We start from the raw sequence: 19,732 nt of genomic DNA, 5'->3' as shown, positions 1-19,732 counted from the left end.
CAAGCACTGTCATGTTGAATGGCATGAGGAGAAAAATATATACATTCCGCTCTAATAATTTCCTACCTAATAATAGACAAATATGCAAATTGACCGTACCTTCGCTATGCCCACGATTGGCCAGGAGGCGTGGGGGGGCGGGACTCGGGATGGCCAGGGTGGCCGATTGGGCCGGCGGGACGCGGTGGCTGGAGCTCAGCGTCTGCGCCATGGCTGTGCTGCGGAACAGAAGGGGCCTCTGGGGCAGCGAGCTCATGTCCCACCGCGGACCATCAAAAGCGGGGGAGCTGGATGCCTGTCCGCTCAGGCACCAGGCCTTTCAGAAGCCTTCACCATGCCAGAGGCTTCTGAAAGGCCTGGTGCACCAGCGGACAGGCACCCAGCTCCCCTGTGATCGAAAGCGAAAGCGTGTAGGGGGCCCTACACATGCATGATTCAATCATGCACTGGGCCTCTAGTAAAACTATGTTAGTTTAAAATGAAATAATAATTTCAGTGCTTTGAAAGAGTAATATTTTAATTTCTCTATGTAATTTTATCAGTTAGTTATAACTGATAAAAATAGATATTTTTGCCAAAATTTAAAGTGCTTTGAGATAGAATTTCATTAGAAATTGATAGGATTAGAAACAAGAGAAATTACTGTGAGTAATTTTGAGGCATCATTCAATTTAGATATAAGAAAATTGTGTGACTACTTCTAATTTTTCTTTAAATTTTTTCTGTGATTATAAATTATGCATTATCTATGTAGTTCATACTTATCTATCATTAATGTCATATGCTGATGAATATCACATACAGATAAATGATACTCTAAGTAACAATATTAATAAAATTTATAGCGATTGAAGGTATAAATTCAATATTTATCAGAATTTATGTATTACAACAACATAAACAATAGTTACCTTTACAAATGCAACAATTTTCAAGGAGATTGTTGCTAAATATAAGGAGTTCATCACAAAATCCATTAGATTCCACCAATCATGGATATAATCTTGAAGTCCGCCATCCCACATTTGTTTTATTTCTCCCCATATGAAACCTGCAATTATAAAGAGGTTTATTGTCAGTGTAATTTTCAATTAAATTACTAAAAACAGATTTACAATTTAAGAAGTATAAAATCTTGGAGCTATAAGAGACCATGTAGTTATACTAGATACAGCATCTATTACTAGAGGTAATATATTGAATCCCAGACAGATTTCAGGACTCTCAGCTAATTATAAAGAATGCTGTTAGGGCAGCTTCACTTTCTTTTACATAGTATTTGAAAAATTCATAAGAATGTGCCATTTTTAATCAAACTAATTTCTCTTTAATTATATATTTTTATGGAAAATATAACATTTATTTGTAAACAAATATTTTAAGACATTCTTCATCCCAAGTTAAAAACAGTGTATCTACTAAACATATTCGGCTTAATGCCATTAAAAGGTTACTTTGTTGAGCTTTTGTAAGCAATTAGCACCTTGAAGATCTGATTTCAGGTGTAGACAAAAGGTAACTATAATATTTGTGGTACTTCATTAAAATGTGTGATAGCTTTAAAGCTACAACCAGAAAAAAATAAAAATCCCTTTTCTTTATTATGGTCATATTTTTTATAGGAAATGTGTTTTGTTTATTTCAATCTAAGAAGTACTTCTAAAATATCAGTATATGTTATTACTCTATTTTCATAATCTTAATAAAATTATGTAAGTCTGTTTATATAGCCTAATAATGAGAAGGATATATAAAGTATCTATAATCAGGAAATATTAAAATAATAAATATAATTTCATAGGTACAGTAATACAAGCAAACAATGAGATTCTTTTAAAAAAATGATAGCCTGGAAAGTCAAATGTGTAGCACAGAGCTTCACATCTGTTTGACACTAAAAGCAAGAAAAGTCACATTAACTATAAAAACATTACTTTTTATGAACCCATTAAAGAGATAAGACACCAAGGAGCCTATACTTGAAGGTAAAGCAGGTTCTTCCAAAAAGAGCCACAATGTGAGTATTAGGTTACCTGTGGCAGAGTGGAGGGGTAAGAGACACTGGCATTATACAAAGGAGTAAGAAGATTTCAGAAAGATGTTTTAAACAAATTAAAGGCTACATGTGAGCTAGCTTAATAGGATAGAACCCCTGGGACACAGACACAAGGGAATTTGCACCCATGTGCATACTCTTTTCCATAGATCCCATTCACTGTTCAAGAGGCTGATTCTAAGGGAAGGGCATGCTCCTGTCCCCTAAGGAATAAAACACATTAGCACTATTGGAAAAGTAGGAAACAGCCTTGAGACTAGGGTTTACACCAATATCATTAAAGATTTTCAACCAAAGTGGGAAGGTCAAGAAACCTACTTCTGCACATGACCTGGAAAGATTTACTGCCATGAGAAGAAAGGTGTGGATCATTGAGAAACTCCATCCCCAATGCCCAGGTATAGGCCTACCTAAGTCTCCCTTGACTGGGACAACAAAAAACCTTTCTGTCCCCCTCCCCTCTCACCAGGTCAACAGACAACAGGCAATGTGCAAAAGCTGATAACCACTGGAAGAGTGGCAAGAGCTTGGATAGAGACCCCATACCCTCGAAGAATAGGTGTACCCAGAGCAGCCAAAAGCTGTTGGTGGAACAGGAATTCTAATATCCCTCTTCCCCACCTGCTATAACATTTCAAACTGTTATAAAAAATTATCATTGAATGGGTGTCTTATAAAAAGCAGACATTTATTTATCATGTTCTGGAGGCTACAAGTCTAAGATCAGGGTATTAACCTGGTCCAGTGCTGGTGAGAGCCCTTTTCCATATTGCAGACTGCTAACTCTTCTTTGTATCTTCACATAGAAGAAAAAGAATAAGCTAGCACTCTGACTCTTCTTATAAGAGCACAAATCCTATTTATGATACCTTCACTCTCATAACCTAACTAGAGGCCCGGTGCACAAAATTCATGCACGGGTAGGGTCCCTAGGCCTGGCAGGTGATCAGGGCTAATCTGGGCCTTCCAGCTGCTGGTCAGGGCCTTCCTTTGTTCCACGCTGCCCCCAGTGGTCAGCACACATCATAGCAAGAGATCGAACTCCAGGTCTCCCGATGGGACTCCTAAGGGGACACTTTGCATATTAGCCATCCTCTCTAATAAAATGGTAATATACAAATTAACCATCACTCCGCTACATAAGCCACACCCACCAGCCAAGCCACGCCCACCAGCCAATCAGGGCGAGTATGCAAATTAACCCCAATCCAAGATGGCTACAGCCACAGAGAGCAAGGTTTCCCAGGTAACAGAGTAAGCCAAGCTTTCCATAGCCGTTGCAGGCCTAAGCCTCCACTCAAGCTACAAAGTTTCAATTATAGAAGGTAAACAAATTCAAACAAATGGCGGCAGAATGGAGCTTGAGAGAGCAGGCCAGGGTTGCCGCCGGCAACAGGGGAAGCAAAGCTTTCCGCACACCCTGGCCGGGCTCACCCGCTTAAGGCTACAAAGTTTCAATTGTAGAAGGTGAATTAACTGCCACAGAAATGGCTGCCGGAGCCCCAGGCTTGGCTCCGCCCCAGGCTACAAAGTTTCAATTGTAGAAGGAAAATAAATTCCCGATACCAGGGCCTCTGCTTGCATTGCCAGGGGGCGTGGCCGGCCTGCAAACCACCACAGGCCCCTCGCTCGGGCCGCCCCACACCCCAAGGGGACCCCCACCCTTATTTGTGACACCCTTCAGGGCAAACCAGCTGGCCCCCACCCCTGTACCAGGCCTCTATCCTATCTAATAAAAGAGTACTATGCAGATTGATCATCACTGCAGCACACAATATAGCTGCCCCAATGTGGTCAAAGATCCTGCCCCCATGTGGACACAAGATGGCCACCACAAGATGGCCAGTTGGGAGGCACACGGCCTGCAAGGGAGGGCAGTTGTGAGGGACTAGGCCTGCAAGGGAGGGCAGTTGAGAGGGACCAGGCTTGCAAGGGAGGGCAGTTGGAGTTGATCAGCCCTGCAGGAGAGGGCAGTTAGGGGTGACCAGGCTGGCAGAGGAGGGAAGTTGGGGGCAAACAGGCTGGCAGGGGAGTAGTTAAGCATCAACCAGGCTGGCAGCAGAGTGGTTAGGGGGTGATCAGGCTGGCAGGCAGAAGCGGTTAGGGGCAATCAGGAAGGCAGGCAGGCAAGCAGTTGGGAGCCAGCAGTCCTGGATTGTGAGAGGGATGTCCGACTGCCCGTTTAGGCCCGATCCCACCAGGATCGGGCCTAAACGGGCAGTCGGACATCCCTCCAGGAGTCCCAGATTGGAGAGGGTACAGGCTGGGCTGAGGGACAACCCCCCGCCGTGCACGAATTTCGTGCACCGGGCTTCTAGTATATAAATATAAATATATATATTGCTTCCCAAAGACCCTACCCCCAAATACATGCACAATGGGAGCCAGGATTTCAACATATGAATTTGAGGTGGACACAGACATGTAGTCCATACACTATCCTAAGCAGAAGTATATGGTGCATTGAAATTGTAGCAGCAAAGAACCCAAACCCAACTCATTTCCTGACTATCTTGCCTCAAATTCCTGCATTAATGTTATAGCAGAAGATTCATTTATATTTTCAAGCACTAATGCTATGCACTTCTGTTTAGTCTACTGCACAGGTAGAATCAATACACTCAAAATACAAACACATTCATACAGCATGATCCATCATGTTCATACTGTTTTTAAAAAGATAAGAAAAAGTACTGAAGGCATTGGGGTGGGATGGCATGGAAATAAAAGACACACAGCATACAAAGGAATAAGACTGATATCAAACTTGTCTGAAACTATGTAAGACAGAGTGACATCACTAAATTACTAAAAGGAAAATATCAACCCAGAGTCCTATACACAAAATGAATAGTTCTAATAAATGAAGGTAAACAAAAGACATTTTTTAGACAATGAAAAACTCAAGTGTATTACCATAAGACCTATGCTACAAGAAATGCTCTTAAGGGATATACAGTATTTTGGGCAAAAGGTATTTAATACTAAACAGAAGCTTAGGTTTATAAAAATAAATGAGAATCTATATCCATAAATGGTTAATGTAAAAATAAATGTAAAATATATTTTTAAAAACTTTAAATTGTTCTAACATGTAATCGAATGCCTAAAGAAAAAATAGTAGCAATTTATTGTGGTTTATAACATATACAACATATGTAAAACTAAAATATATAACATTAACAAAGAAGATGAGAAAGCAAAATTTGTAACATACTATCATAAAGTTCTTTTACTACATGTAAAACAAAATAATAGTATTTCAACTTAGAATGTGATAAATTAAAATTTCATAATCCTAGGAAATCCTCTTTAAATATTTTAAGTGTGTTAATAAAGAGCCAGACATGTAAATAAACATGGAGTTATAAAAACTACTCAATTAATCCATGAACAGGCAGAAAAAGAAAATTTTAATGCAACAAAAATCATATGTAACAAATAAGAAAAATGATAGTACTCTAGTGGGTTTTAAATCCATTCTCATCAATAATTATATTGAATGAAATGTATGCTCTAAACATAATTATTAAAAGACAGATAACTGTAGAAGATAAAAATGCAAATTACAACTATACCACAATTCATCAATAGGTTAAATGTAAAGAAATAACAAGATACTATAAAATACTAATCAAAAGAAAGCTCCAGGGGTTATATTAATATGTGTAGATATATTTCAGAAGAAATGTTACTAGGTAAATAAGGGGATATAAAGTAAGGATAAAAAGGTCAACTCACTAAGAAGATAGAACAATCCTAAATATGGATACAACTAAGAAAATAATCTTATAATGCAAGATACTATAATTATTAGAACTGAAACAAAAACTAAAAGTACAGTTACAGGTAGAGACTTTATTTCTCTCTGTAACCAATGGAAGCAGTAGGCAGAAATTTAGTAAGGATATAAAAGCCCTAAATAACACTATTAACAACTTGACAACAGCAGAATACACATATTTTTTTAACTACATGTGGAACATTGACAAAGATAGACTATGTTATGGACTATGAGACAAACCTCAAATACTTATACAAGTTGAAACCATACAAAGTGTGTTTTATGACAACATAATAAACAACAAATCAATAATGAAATGTATCTGGAAAACGCCCAAGTAGTTTTCAATTAAACAACACACCTTTAATAACTCTTGGTCAGAGAAATTGGTGGAGGTGGGAAAGGGCATCGATGGATAAATGGTAATGAAAAAATAAAATAAAATAAAATATAAAATATTTTGAAGTGATTGAAAATAAAATACAACCAAATAAATTTATGATGTAGCTATTATTGTACTTAGAATGAAATTTGTAAGTCTAAATGCTTTACTAAAAAACAATAAGTGTCTCAAATAGTGATCTCAATTTTAACTATGATGCTGTGAAAAAAAGAAGAAATTAAGCCCAAAACATTCAGAAGAAAATAAAAAAGATAACAGCACTAATCAATGATTTTTAAAATGTAGAACTTGAGGAAAAAAAAACAATAAAAACTGAATCTAGATATTTGAAATAGTCAAAGTTGTTAACACTCTAGCTAGAATGATGGTCAAGAAATAAATAGAGAAATATACATGATCAATTGCAGAAATGAAAAAAGTGCCATCAATAAAGATTATATAGATTTTATAAAGATAATACAATAAACAGCTTGGTACTCATAAATTTTGCAACTTAAATGAATTGGACATTTTTTCTGAAAGACACAAACTTCTAAAGTGATCCAAGACAATGTAGAGTTGTCCTATAGTTATTTAAGAATGTGAATTTATAGTTAAAAGTCTTCTAACAAAGTTTTAGGTACAGTTGCTTTGTGCTGAATTCTACTGTATATTTAAGGAAGAAATATCAGTTTGAATCAAACACAAAAATACAAGGGGAAGAAACATTTAAGAGCCAAGTATTACTCTGATAAAATTCAGACAAAAATAACAAAGAAAACTGAACTACACTCATAAACCTTATGAATATGTGCAAAAATCCTCAATAAACATTAGAAACATTTAAGAGGCAAGTATTATTCTGATAAAATTCAGACAAAAATAACACAAAGAAAACTGAACTACACTCATAAACCTTATGAATATGTGCAAAAATCCTCAATAAACATTAGTACATTAAATACTATAATATATACATTGATAAAAATCATGACAAAGTGCTGGTTTTTCTAGGAATAAAAGGTTGTTTCAAAATTTAAGAATCAATCAATATATCATCAGCAGATTATTGAAAAATGAAAATATCTTCACAGTAGATGCAGAAAATGCATTTGACAAAATTTAACATGTAATATATGATGCATATACTGGATTTTAGAGCTTGTGGGAACTTTAGAATTTATTTATCATGATAAAAATGTTCAGCAAAGCAGAAGCAGAAGGGAAATTTCTTGATCTGATAAAGAACATCTATTAAAATCTACAACTACCATCATATGTATTCTGTAAAGTGTCAGAGAATAAATAATTTAGCGTTTTCAATTGATGATCCAGTAACACTGTGTTACAATGAAACCAGAAGAGCTGTCAATGGGCCAGATTTGGCCTGTAGGCCACAGTTTGCCAACTTCTGTCCTATGTCTTGATTTTTGTGATACTTAAGAATTTATCAACATTGTAGATATTTTTAAAAAGGATACTACAACTTAATTTGAAGGCAGTAAAATTTATGAGAGATTGATGTTCATGGATGATTGGAAATAGGGATAGTTTAAAAATAGGGAAATAAAATATTAATTGTAATATAATGGTGATAAGTAATATATCACTAATGTACATGTCATTTACATTTTCTGTAGGTTTGAAAAATTTCACAATCAAACTTAGGAAAAAATAAAAGTATATTAGACATCACAGTTTATCATTAATTATTGTAAAGTAACAATGGCTATTTAAAATTTTAAATAAAGTTTTATTTATTAATTTTAAGTTACATTTAAATGAATAACACAAATGAAGACTGATTCAGTTGAATATAAAGAGAAAAAAAAATAAAGTCTGCTGTAGACCACTGCTTTATTCTAGATTTGATGTTTATATCCTAGCTTCCCTTTGAAATTTCTTTCATAAATAAATTCCTTTTGAGAGCTTATATAAGATTGGGGAGTTGATAATTCCCAGTCAGGGAACATGCCTGGGTTGTAGGCTCGATCCCCAGTGGGGGGCATGCAGTAGGCAGCCATTCAATGTTCTCTCTCATCAATGATGTTTCTAACTCTCCCTTTCTCTCTGAAATCAATTAAAAATGTACATATAAAGAAAAGAAAACTACAGGCCAATATCTCTGATGAATATAGATGCTAATATCTTCAACAAAATATTATTAAATCATATATAGCAATACATTAAAAAGATCATATACCTGGACCAAATGGGATTTATTCCAGGAATTCAAGTATTTTTCAATATTCACAAATAAATAAATGTGACACACCACATAAAATGGAAGATAAACATAACATGATCACATCAATAGATGCAAAAAAAGCATTTGACAAAATCCAGCATGAATCCTATATAATAAAACACTAATATGCAAATTGACTTAATGGCAGAATGACTGGCAGAATGACCGGTCACTATGAGGAGCAATGACCACCAGGGCAGACGTTTAATGCAGGAGCTGTCCCCAGTCGGGGGAGGCAACCTGCGGCAGTGATAAGGCAGTGGGGCTGGCCAATGGGCGGTGCTAGGCCACCAGCCAAGGCAGGTGCCAGTGGGGGCCCGATCACCCCATCTGCTGGTCGCCCCACAGATGGCCCTGAGCACTGGCCAGGCCTAGGGACCCTACCCCTATATATTGGGAACAGTCTCTTAGATTTAAAAATTAAAGCCTGGTGAGGCAACTCTAACACTGAAAAAAACAGGATGATGCAGCGATGACATGCATGGACTCTGGCTTGCACATTTTGTGGTCAGCCCTGATTCTGACACTTACAACTGTGTGACAAAGCCAATTACTTAACTTCCCTCTGCTTCAGTTTTTCCACCCATAAGATGGGGAAAATGGTACTACTGCCTCAGAAGGATCATGTTATATACTACTTTTTATAATCAGGGCAAATACAACAGCAAGATGGCTTTCACCTGCATGAAAAGTATGGTCACTGGTGTATGCAGCATCCTAGATTGCAAGAGGGATGTCCAACTGCTGTTTTAGGCCTGACATCCCCTGAGGGATCCTGGATTGCGAGAGGATGCAGGATGGGCTGAGGGACTGCCCTCCCCCGCCACCCCCGTGCATGAATTTCATGCACTGGGCCTCTAGTATATGATAAAAACTCCCAAGAAAGTGAGAATAGAGGGATCATACTTCAACATAATAAAAGCCATGTAATAAATAACTACAAGTAAGATCATACTTAATGTGCAACTCTTAGATTTAATAAATAAATCTGGCAAAGCAGGATACAAAATTAATATCCAGAAATGTGTGGAATTTTTAAACACTGATAATGAATTATCAGAAAGAGAAACCAAGAAAACAATCCCAGTTATCACTGTAAAAAAAATAAGGTACCCAGGAATAAACTTAAACAAGGAGGTAAAAGATCTATATTCAGAAAACTATAGGTCACAGAAAAAGAAATACTAGATAGATACAAATGAGTAAAAGCATTTACTGTGTTCATGGGTTGAAAGAATTAACATCATTAAAATGTCCATACTACCCCCCAAAATCTATAGATTCAATGTAATCCCTATTAAATCACCAATGGCATATTTCACAGGTCTAGAATGAATATTCCAAAGTTTTATATGGAACCAGAAAAGATGCTAAATAGCCACATCAAACTTGAGAAAATAGAACAAACTTGGATTGATCACAATACCAGATATCAAACTATACTGCAAAACCATGGTAATCAAAACATTGTGGTACTAGCATAAGAACAGGAAAATGGAATGGAAAAAGAGCCCAGAAGTCAACCCATTAATATTTGACAAAGAAGGCAAGACAATACAGTGGGATAAAGACAGTATCTTCAATAACTGGTGCTGGGAAAAGTGGACACAAACATGCAAAAAAAAAAAAAAAAAAGCAACTAAACCACCAACTTACACCATACACAAAACTAAACTCAAAATGGAAAAAAAAATAATAATTAAATGTAAGTCATAAAAACTTTAAAAACAAATATAGGTTATATAATCTCAGACATCTCTCAGAGCAATATTTTTGCAAATACATCTCCGAGGGAAAGGGAAACACAGGAGAAGAATAAGCAAAATGGGGTTTAAAAAGCTTTTGCACACCAAAGAAAAACAGCAACAAAACAAAAAGGGAACCCACTGTATGGAGAACGTATCTGCCAATGATTAATCAGATAAGGGGTTGATCTCCAAAATATAAAAAGAACTTATACAACTCAACAGCAGGAAGACAAACAATTAAAAACTGGGCAAATGACCTGAATAAACACTTCTCTAAAGAGGACATATACATATGAAAAAAATGCTCATTCATCAGAGTTGAAAATAATAACTACAATGAAGTATCACCTCACATCTGCAAGAATGGCAGCTGTCAATAAATCAACAAGTGCTGGAAAAGAAGGGGAGAAATGGAAACCATAGTGCACTCTTGGTGGGAATGCAGTCTTTTGAATCCAGTGTGGAAAAAAATATGGGGTTTCCTGAAAAAAATTAAAAATGGAAATGCCTTTTGACTCAGCGATCCCACTTCTTTGTATATATCCTAAGAATTCTGAAACACTAATTGGGAAGAATATATGCATCCCTATGTCCATAGCAGCATTATTTACAATAGCCAAGATCTGGATTCAGCCCAACTGAACATCAGTAAATGAATGGATTAAAAAGCTGTGGCACATTTACACAATGAAATATGATACCACTGTAAAAAAGAAGGAACTCTTACTCTTTGAGACAGCATTGGATGGACCTGGAGATTATTATGCTAAGCAAAATAAGCCAGTCCAAGAAAGAAAAATATTACATGATCTCACTTATATATGTAATCTAAAGAACTAAACAAATGAACAAACAAAATAGGACCTAAAGTGTGGATAACAGAATGACACCTGTAATAGAGTCAACAAATTAGCATCCAAAAGTGTTTTTGTTTTTCATGTTTAACTCCACATTATCTCCAGAAACAAATGACATCTGTTTGAGATAAAACTGCTACTATAATTTAGATGAATTCTCATCTACACTAATAAAAGAGTAAGATGCAAATTGACTGTACCTTCGTGATGCCCACCTGCCAATCAGGAGTGAGTATGCAAATTAACCTAACAAAGATGGTGGGTTAATGTGCATACACAGGCTTGAAGTGGCTGGGAGCGTTCTGCACCGCCCAGCTGCTCTGGGCCTCTGGGCAGCGTGGGAAGGTGGAAAGACAGCTCCGGGCGGAGTGAAAAGGTGGCTCCGGCCGGAGCAAAGGCGGTGCCAGCAGCCAGGGGAAGGAAGGCCCATTCTTGAATGAATCTTCGTGCACCAGGCCTCTAGTTGTATATATTATGCATATACATGCTTTATTTAGTTTGCATGTAAATCTTATGCAAAAGGGAATTTCTCATATGAATACTTTAGCTATCTTTTACCCCTAGTTTTTTATGTTAAAAACCAAACCCTAAATAAATTGAAAGCCTTAAGATCATTGTCTAGTAGAACATAGCTGTAACTAGGTCTCTACTCTGGCACAGCCTCCTTTTAATCCATCATTTAGTGTTTCTAAACACTAAATGATGGATTAAAAGTGATCCCTCTGATCACTTTATTTTTTTAAAAAATATATTTTATTGATTTTTTACAGAGAGAAAGAGAGAGGGATAGAGAGTTAGAAACATCGATGATAGAGAAACATCGATCAGCTGCCTCTTGCACAACCCCTACCGGGGATGTGCCCGCAACCAAGGTACATGCCCTTGACTGGAATCGAACCCGGGACCTTTCAGTCCGCAGGTCGACGCTCTATCCACTGAGCCAAACTGGTTTCGGCTCCCTCTGATCACTTTAAAAGTATAGCTGTTACCAGGCCCATATGCATGCTTGTTAGAGCTATTATTTTACTTACTAGAGGCCCAGTGCATGAATTCGTGCATGGGTGGGGTCTGGCTGGCCCACCTTGATCGGGACCAATTGGGGCCAGTCGGCCTGGTGGGAAGGGGTCATGGGAGGTTGGCTGGCCGGCCCCACCTCCATCCGGCCAGTTGGTTGGCTGCTGCAGTGCATGTCATAGCGACCAGTCATTTTGGTCATTTGGGTCGCTTGGCTTTTATATATATATACTAGAAGCCCAGGGCACGAAATTCGTGCACGGCGGGGGGGTTGTCCCTCAGCCCAGCCTGTACCCTCTACAATCTGGGACTCCTGGAGGGATGTCCGACTGCCCGTTTAGGCCCGATCCTGGTGGGATCGGGCCTAAACGGGCAGTCGGACATCCCTCTCACAATCCAGGACTGCTGGCTCCTAACTGCTTGTCTGCCTGCCTTCCTGATTGCCCCTAACCGCTTCTGCCTGCCAGCCTAATCACCCTCTAACCACTCTGCTGCCAGCCTGGTTGGTGCTTAACTGATCCCCTGCCAGCCTGTTTGCCCCCAACTTCCCTCCTCTGCCAGCCTGGTCACCCCTAACTGCCCTCTCCTGCAGGGTTGATCACCTCCAACTGCCCTCCCTTGCAAGCCTGGTCCCTCTCAACTGCCCTCCCTTGCAGGCCTGGTCCCTCACAACTGCCCTCCCTTGCAGGCTAGGTGCCTCCCAACTGCCCTCTCCTGCTGGCCATCTTGTAGTGGCCATCTTGTGTCCACATGGGGGCAGGATCTTTGACCACATGGGGGCAGCTACATTGTGTGTTGCAGTGATGATCAATCTGTATATTGCTCTTTTATTAGATAGGATAGAGGCCTGGTGCACGGGTGGGGGCCAGCTGGTTTGCCCTGAAGGGTGTCACAAATAAGGGTGGGGGTCCCCTTGGGGTGTGGGGCGGCCTGAGCGAGGGGCCTGTGGTGGTTTGCAGGCCAGCCACGCCCCCTGGCAACCCAAGGGGAAGCCCTGGTATCTGGAATTTTTTTCCTTCTACAATTGAAACTTTGTAGCCTGGGGAGGCAGCCATTTCTGTGGCAGTTAATTCACCTTCTACAGTTGAAACTTTGTAGCCTTAAGCGGGTGAGCCCGGCCAGGGTGTGTGGAAAGCTTTGCTTCCCCTGTTGCCGCCGGCAACCCTGGCCTGCTCTCTCAAGCTCCATTCTGCCGCCATTTGTTTGAATTTGTTTACCTTCTATAATTGAAACTTTGTAGCTTGAGTGGAGGCTTAGGCCTCCAACAGCTATGGAAAGCTTGGCTTGCTCTGTTACCTGGGAAACCTTGCTCTCTGTGGCTGTAGCCATCTTGGATTGGGGTTAATTTGCATACTCGCCCTGATTGGCTGGTGGGCGTGGCTTGGCTGGTGGGTGTGGCTTATGTAGCGGAGTGATGGTTGATTTGCATATTACCATTTTATTAGAGAGGATATATATAATTCTAATTTAAATAGGTAATTTGACAGCCGTAGAGGTATATTTGTGCCTGTCTATTATCTACCTATCCATTTAGATAGTTATAACTGAATAATCTCTAATTGATTTTTTAAAGTTATTTTTATTTTTAAATTGTTAACAGTATTACAAATGTCCCCCATTTACCTTCCAGTCTGCCTCCTTCCATACAGGCACCAGCCCACCCCAAGGCCTTCACCACATTATTGTCTGTGTGCATGGAATTTTATGTTGGTTATCTCAAGATGATCAAAATCATAAGTTTGGTTTCTGTATAAGGCTTTTAGATTTCTTTGCTTATATTCTAAAGTTCACTCTGACAGCAAACATCTGCAAGAACTCTTACAGCTGTTTGATAGGAAAAAAAGAAGTGTCAATAAACTTCAATACAAGGTGGGGCAATAGTAGGTTTACAGTTGTGAGTATGCCTAACAGTTTATTCTTGTATTTTTATTTATTAACTAGAGGCCCAGTGCACAAAAAATCGTGCAAGAGTAGGCCCTCACAGCCATGGCTGCCTCTGGGCCCCGCAGCCCCACCCCCTGCCCACTGGTTGTTCTGCGATCAGGTCTAATTAGCATATTAGCTCTTTATTATATAGGATTATTGTATTATTTGTTTCTTGTATTAATTATTTATTATTTGCTGTATTATTTTCCATACAAACAATTGTAGCTGTTTTTGGTCCACTCTGTATAGCAAAGTATGAAGAAAAAAATAATTCAAAAAGGTTTGCAAAATTATTGACTATATTCCTTATGCTGCACATCTGAAACTAATAAAAAATGATGCTGAATGCCAAATTTAATATAAAAATAAAATGTTTAAATATTAAAAATATATAAAGAAAACGTTTGGTAGGAGATGAGTTACAATTTATCAATTACACCAGAGTGAAAGGATATGAGTCATTATAGACTTAAAGATATAAAACTCAATAGACTTCAATATAAGTACTTGAACCTCAGCAGGAAAAATATTAAAAATAACATAGAAACATTATTCTGCCACTGTAATAAATCACAAGATATTTGTATCTGAAATGTAGAATAACTTCTTATTGTTGAAAAACAGGGAAAGAATATATAAAATAAAAGAAATCCCCAAGCAAAACCATACATCTTAAGGAGATAAAGGTATTGATTTGAGAGGATAGGCTTTAAAGAGAGAAAATTTTTATACTCAGACAAAGTGAAAATTCATAATATAAATAGATAAAACAGACAAAAGTCTTTTGTCAGGATAAACAAAATGGGAGGTGTAAAAGTAATTTCTTATCAAATAAGGTAACATAGTTCTGGGAAACATTCTCTGAAAGTAGAAGGAAAGTAAATTTTGAAGAAATAAAAAATATTTATTTAAACAAGTAGCTCATGACTTTGACATGAGTTAAGATCTAAGTTGTTTCAAGAAAACTTGAGAAAACCCTTGCACAGAGCTTCAATCTATCATCAGTAAAATTAACATGATGAGGGACACATTAATAAGCCACACTCTTCTCCATAACTTGTTCGGTCCTGTTATAAAACTAAATCCTTACAATGGAGGGACCACTTACTTTACCAGATAGTAGGAATGAGTGAGAAAATATAGAAGGCTCATTAATATAATCATCAAATCATACTATACCTTTTTGTCTATATCATACTTTTGATAAAAGGTTAAGTCATTGCTACCCTGTTGTCTTTAATACTCATATATTCAATGCAATCCCTACTAAAATCCCAAAATGGCATATTTCACAGATCAAAAACAAACATTCCTTCTCTGACTGGCTTATTTCACTTAGCATAATGCTCTCCAGTTCAATCCATGCTGTTGTAAATGGTAAGAATTCCTTCTTTTTTACCACAGCATAGTATTCCATTGTGTGGATGTACCACAGTTATTTATTTATTTATTTATTTATTTATTTATTTATTTATTTTTATATATTTTATTGATTTTTTTACAGAGAGGAAGGGAGAGGGATAGAGAGCTAGAAATATCAATGAGAGGGAAACATTGACCAGCTGCCTCCTGCAACACCCCCTACTGGGGATGTGCCTGCAACCAAGGTACATGCCCTTGACTGGAATCGAACCTGGGACCCTTCAGTCCACAGGCCAACGCTCTATCCACTGAGCCAAACAGGTTAAGGCATAGCATAATTTTTTAATCCACTCATCTGCTGATGGGCACTTAGGCTGTTTCCAAACCTTAGCTATGGTGAATTGTTCTAGGCGGTTGGGCCGGGGGAGGGGGGGTAATGGGAGGATGTGGGCACATATGTAATTTCTTAATCAATAAAGAAATTAAAAAAAAAATTCCAAAAATGTATATGGAAACAAAAAGACACCAAGTAGCTGCAGCAATACTGAGAAAGAAGAACAAAGGTGGAGGGATCAGAAGACCAGATATCAAGCTGTATTACAAAGCCACTGTAATCAAAACAGCCTAGTACTGGCACAAGAACAGACATATAGATTAATGGAACAGAACAGAAAACCCAGAAATCGATCCAAGCCATTATGCTCAATTAATTTTCAATAAAAGAGGCAAGAGCATACAATAAAGAAGGTCTCTTCAATAAATGATGTTGGGATAATTGGACAGATACATGCAAAAAAAAATGAAACTAGACCACAAACTTAAACCATACATAAGGACAAACTTAAAATGGATAAAAGATTTAAATGTAAGTCATGGAATCATAAAAATCCTTGAAGAAAACATAAGCAGTAAATATTACAACTCCTAGCACAAGAGAAACAAAGGAAAAAATAAACAAATGGGACTACATCAAAATAAAAAGCTTCTGCACAGCAAAATAAAACAACATGTAAATTAAATGGGAATCTACTGTATGAGAGAGCATATTTGCCAATTGTAGGGAGCAGTTATAGGGTTAAGCCTCAGACTGACCTGCTGGCAAAGCTGCAAACAAGTCCCAGCTTAGAGGGCACAGCCCTCTTAGCATAATTAAGCTTGATCTTGTGATGCTCCCTAGATCTTTCCTGAGTAGCTAATGGGCTGTGGGAGGTGCTGCCAAAACAAGTGAAACTCATAAGAACATTGTAACTATGGTGACCACTACCTTGTTTACCTCTGACTATAAAATAAAGCATCAGCTTGTAGTCTGGATCTGTTCTGTGGCCTCAGCCGGGCACAGAAGATCCACCTAGACCCAGCTTATTCTCTTTGTCTATCTTTTCTTCATCCTTCGCCAGCCCTCCCTCAGGCTCACTGAACCATGACACATCTGGTAAGGTGTTAATATCCAAAATATATAAAGTACTCATACCAATCAACAAAAGGAAAACAAACAACACAATAAAAAATGGGCAGAAGACCTAAATAGAAACTTCTCCAAGGCAGACCTACAAATGTCCAAGAGACACATAAAAAAAATGATCCTCACTAATCAGCAGAAAGATGCACATTAAAACATCACTGAGATATCTCCTCACCCATGTCCGAATGCTACTATCAATAAATCAATAAACAAGTGCTTGTGAGAATGCGGAGTAAAAAGAACCCTAATACACTGCTGGTGGAATGCCGACTTGTATAGCCACTATGGAAATCAGTTTGGAGTGTCCTCAAAAATTAAAAATGGGCCCTGGCCAGTTTGGCTCAGTGGATAGAGCATTGGCCTATGGACTGAGGGGTCCCAGGTTCGATTCCTGTCAAGGGCGTGTATCTTGGTTGTGGGCACATCCCCAGAAGGAGGCAACTGATCGATGTTTCTCTCTCATAGATGTTTCTAACTCTCTATCCCTCTCCTTTCCTCTCTGTAAAGAATCAATAAGATAGATATATATATATATATATATATATATATATTTAAATTAAAAATGGAACTGCCATTTTACCCAATGATTCAAATTTTAGGAATATATCCTGAAAAGCCTGAAACACCGATCAGAAATAACATATGCACCCTTATGTTCATAGCAGTGCTATTTATAATAGCCAAGATCTGGAAATAGCCCAAGTACTCAACAACAGATGAGTGGATAAAAAAGCTGTTTTACATTTACACCGTGGAATACTATGCAGTAGTAAAAAAGGATACATTATCCTTTGAGACAGCATGGAGGGACTTGGAGAGTATTATGCTAAGTGAAATAAGCCAAGCAGAGAAATACATGTATCGCATGATCTCACTCATATGTGGAATCTATTGAACAAAATAAACTGTTGAACAAAATACATCCAGAGATATAGAAGTATGGAACAGACTATCAATGTCAAATATCAGAGGGAAGGTGGGGTAGGTGGGTGGGAAGAGATCAACCAAAGAACTTGTATATATATGCATAACCCATGGACACAGACAATAGTGTGGTGAAGGTCTGGGGTGGGGGGTGGGGTGGGTTAGATGGGGTCAATGGGGAAAAATGGGGACATATGTAATACTTTTTACAATAAAGATTAAAAAAAAAAAAACTTACCACAATGTTATATGTCAATTATATCTCAATAAAACATAATTAAAAAAATAAAACCACTGAGAAAATGTAGACATAAGTAAATACAGCTAAAAATTATTGAATATTATCTGTAGTTGAAATAGTTTTAAGCACTTTATATGCAGTAACTCCTTTAATCTTCCAATGATCCTATAATGTAGGTATTATTAGTATCATTTCAGCTGTAGAGATGAGGAAACTAAAACCAGAAATGAAGTTCTGTGCTCAATTTATTTCCATAGCTGTGTCAAGCATACATACGCAGTGAACCTGGGATTCAGATTCAGTAAGTTTAGATGCAGTGACTATACTCTGAATGGTAAAATGTTGCTGCATAATTAGGATTCATGGAGACCTAAGAGAACTAACTACACTCATTTGCCCCAAAACAGTGTAGGGGGTATACTGTAATAACTATGTATTGTGGCATTTTAATAAGGTATATAAATGTTGAATCACTATGTTGTACACCTGAAATTAATATAATAATGTATGCCAATTATAATGTAAAAATTAAAAAGAAAATTAAAGGAGATTAAATATGGCAGCAGAGCAAATGGATGCTACACTGACATGCTTCTAGAAACAAACTGAAATTACAACTAAAATATGAAAAAAGATCATCCTGAATAATCAACTGAAGACTAGCTGAAGAGATCCCTAATAACCAAGAACAGAAAGTGGAGACCACATAGAGGAAGGGTGGAGGTGTGAATTGGCAGAACAGACTCCCACAGACAGCAGCTGAAGTTCTGGAGGGATATCTCAGCTTGGGGGGGTTCCCATTTAGAATTCTGGATTCTAAACCCCAAGCTGGGCTCCCCAGCCCAGATCACCAGGACTGATAAAGGTGCCCACATAACACCTTTCTGTGAAAAGCAGCAGGATTGCTGGCTGCCAGCCAGAGACGGATAGAAATGCAGGCATCCTCCTAAAGAGCCAATGCACAAAATTTCATGTGGAGCCATTCTGTGGGTTCCAGCTGAGGGAGGGCAGAGTAGACTGGAGCTGTGTGAGCAGAAGCCAGGGTTGGAGTTAGAGCTCTGAAGGTGCTCTAATGGTTTTCTGTGCTGAGTCATTCCCTCATGGGGCAGAAGTCATCTTTCCCAGGCAGACCTTTGCAATCCAGGCACTTTTTGCCTGGGCGGGGGGTAGTGGGGGCACAAGGAGGCAGTTGCCCCACTCTATTGGATAATCCCTTGCCCCAACCTGTGGAGTTTCTGAGGCCCATTAAGAGACTGAGTATAACAAGTACCATCCAGACAGAAACAGTTGCCCCACCCTATTGGAAAACCTCTCACCTCACATGAGGACAATAGCTTGAGGCTACTCAAGACAATATAATCAGTCTGCAGGCAGAGGCAAGTGTCTGGAGGCTTTGAGATTGGGAGACATAGCAAATCTACCTAATACATAGTCACAGACCCAAACAGGCAACCAAAATGAGAGATCAAAAAACAAACAAACAACCAAACAAACAAATAAACAAAAAGAACAACCACCAAATGAAAAAAATCAAGAGAATTCTACAGAACAGTGAAAAGCAATAGAGATAATAAATTTATCAAATATACACATCAGAATAATGATGGAAAAGATGATCAACAGGATGAGAAAAAATAGAGTAACTATGAAGTATGATACAACACTAAGAAACAACACAGTGGAAGGAATACACAGCAGATTGGGGGAAGCCAAGGATCAGATCAATAA

The 19,732-nt window shown here is 38.1% G+C and overlaps 1 protein-coding gene across 1 annotated transcript in view; it reads right to left on the bottom strand.

Moving 5' to 3' along the window:
* Positions 1–19,732, bottom strand: part of TRPC4 (transient receptor potential cation channel subfamily C member 4) — a gene marked incomplete at its 3' end in the record, with an annotated part of 376,713 nt that overhangs the window by 124,507 nt on the left and 232,474 nt on the right. The window contains exon 5 of the mRNA XM_079779004.1: positions 912–1,051. Coding sequence (XP_079635130.1) covers positions 912–1,051 — 140 coding nt within the window. The remainder of the gene's footprint in view (positions 1–911; positions 1,052–19,732) is intronic.

The sequence above is a fragment of the Cnephaeus nilssonii genome, assembly GCF_951640355.1.
Source record: "Cnephaeus nilssonii genome assembly, chromosome: 8".
Lineage (NCBI taxonomy): Eukaryota > Metazoa > Chordata > Mammalia > Chiroptera > Vespertilionidae > Cnephaeus > Cnephaeus nilssonii.
This window is presented reverse-complemented; position numbering and strand designations above follow the sequence as displayed.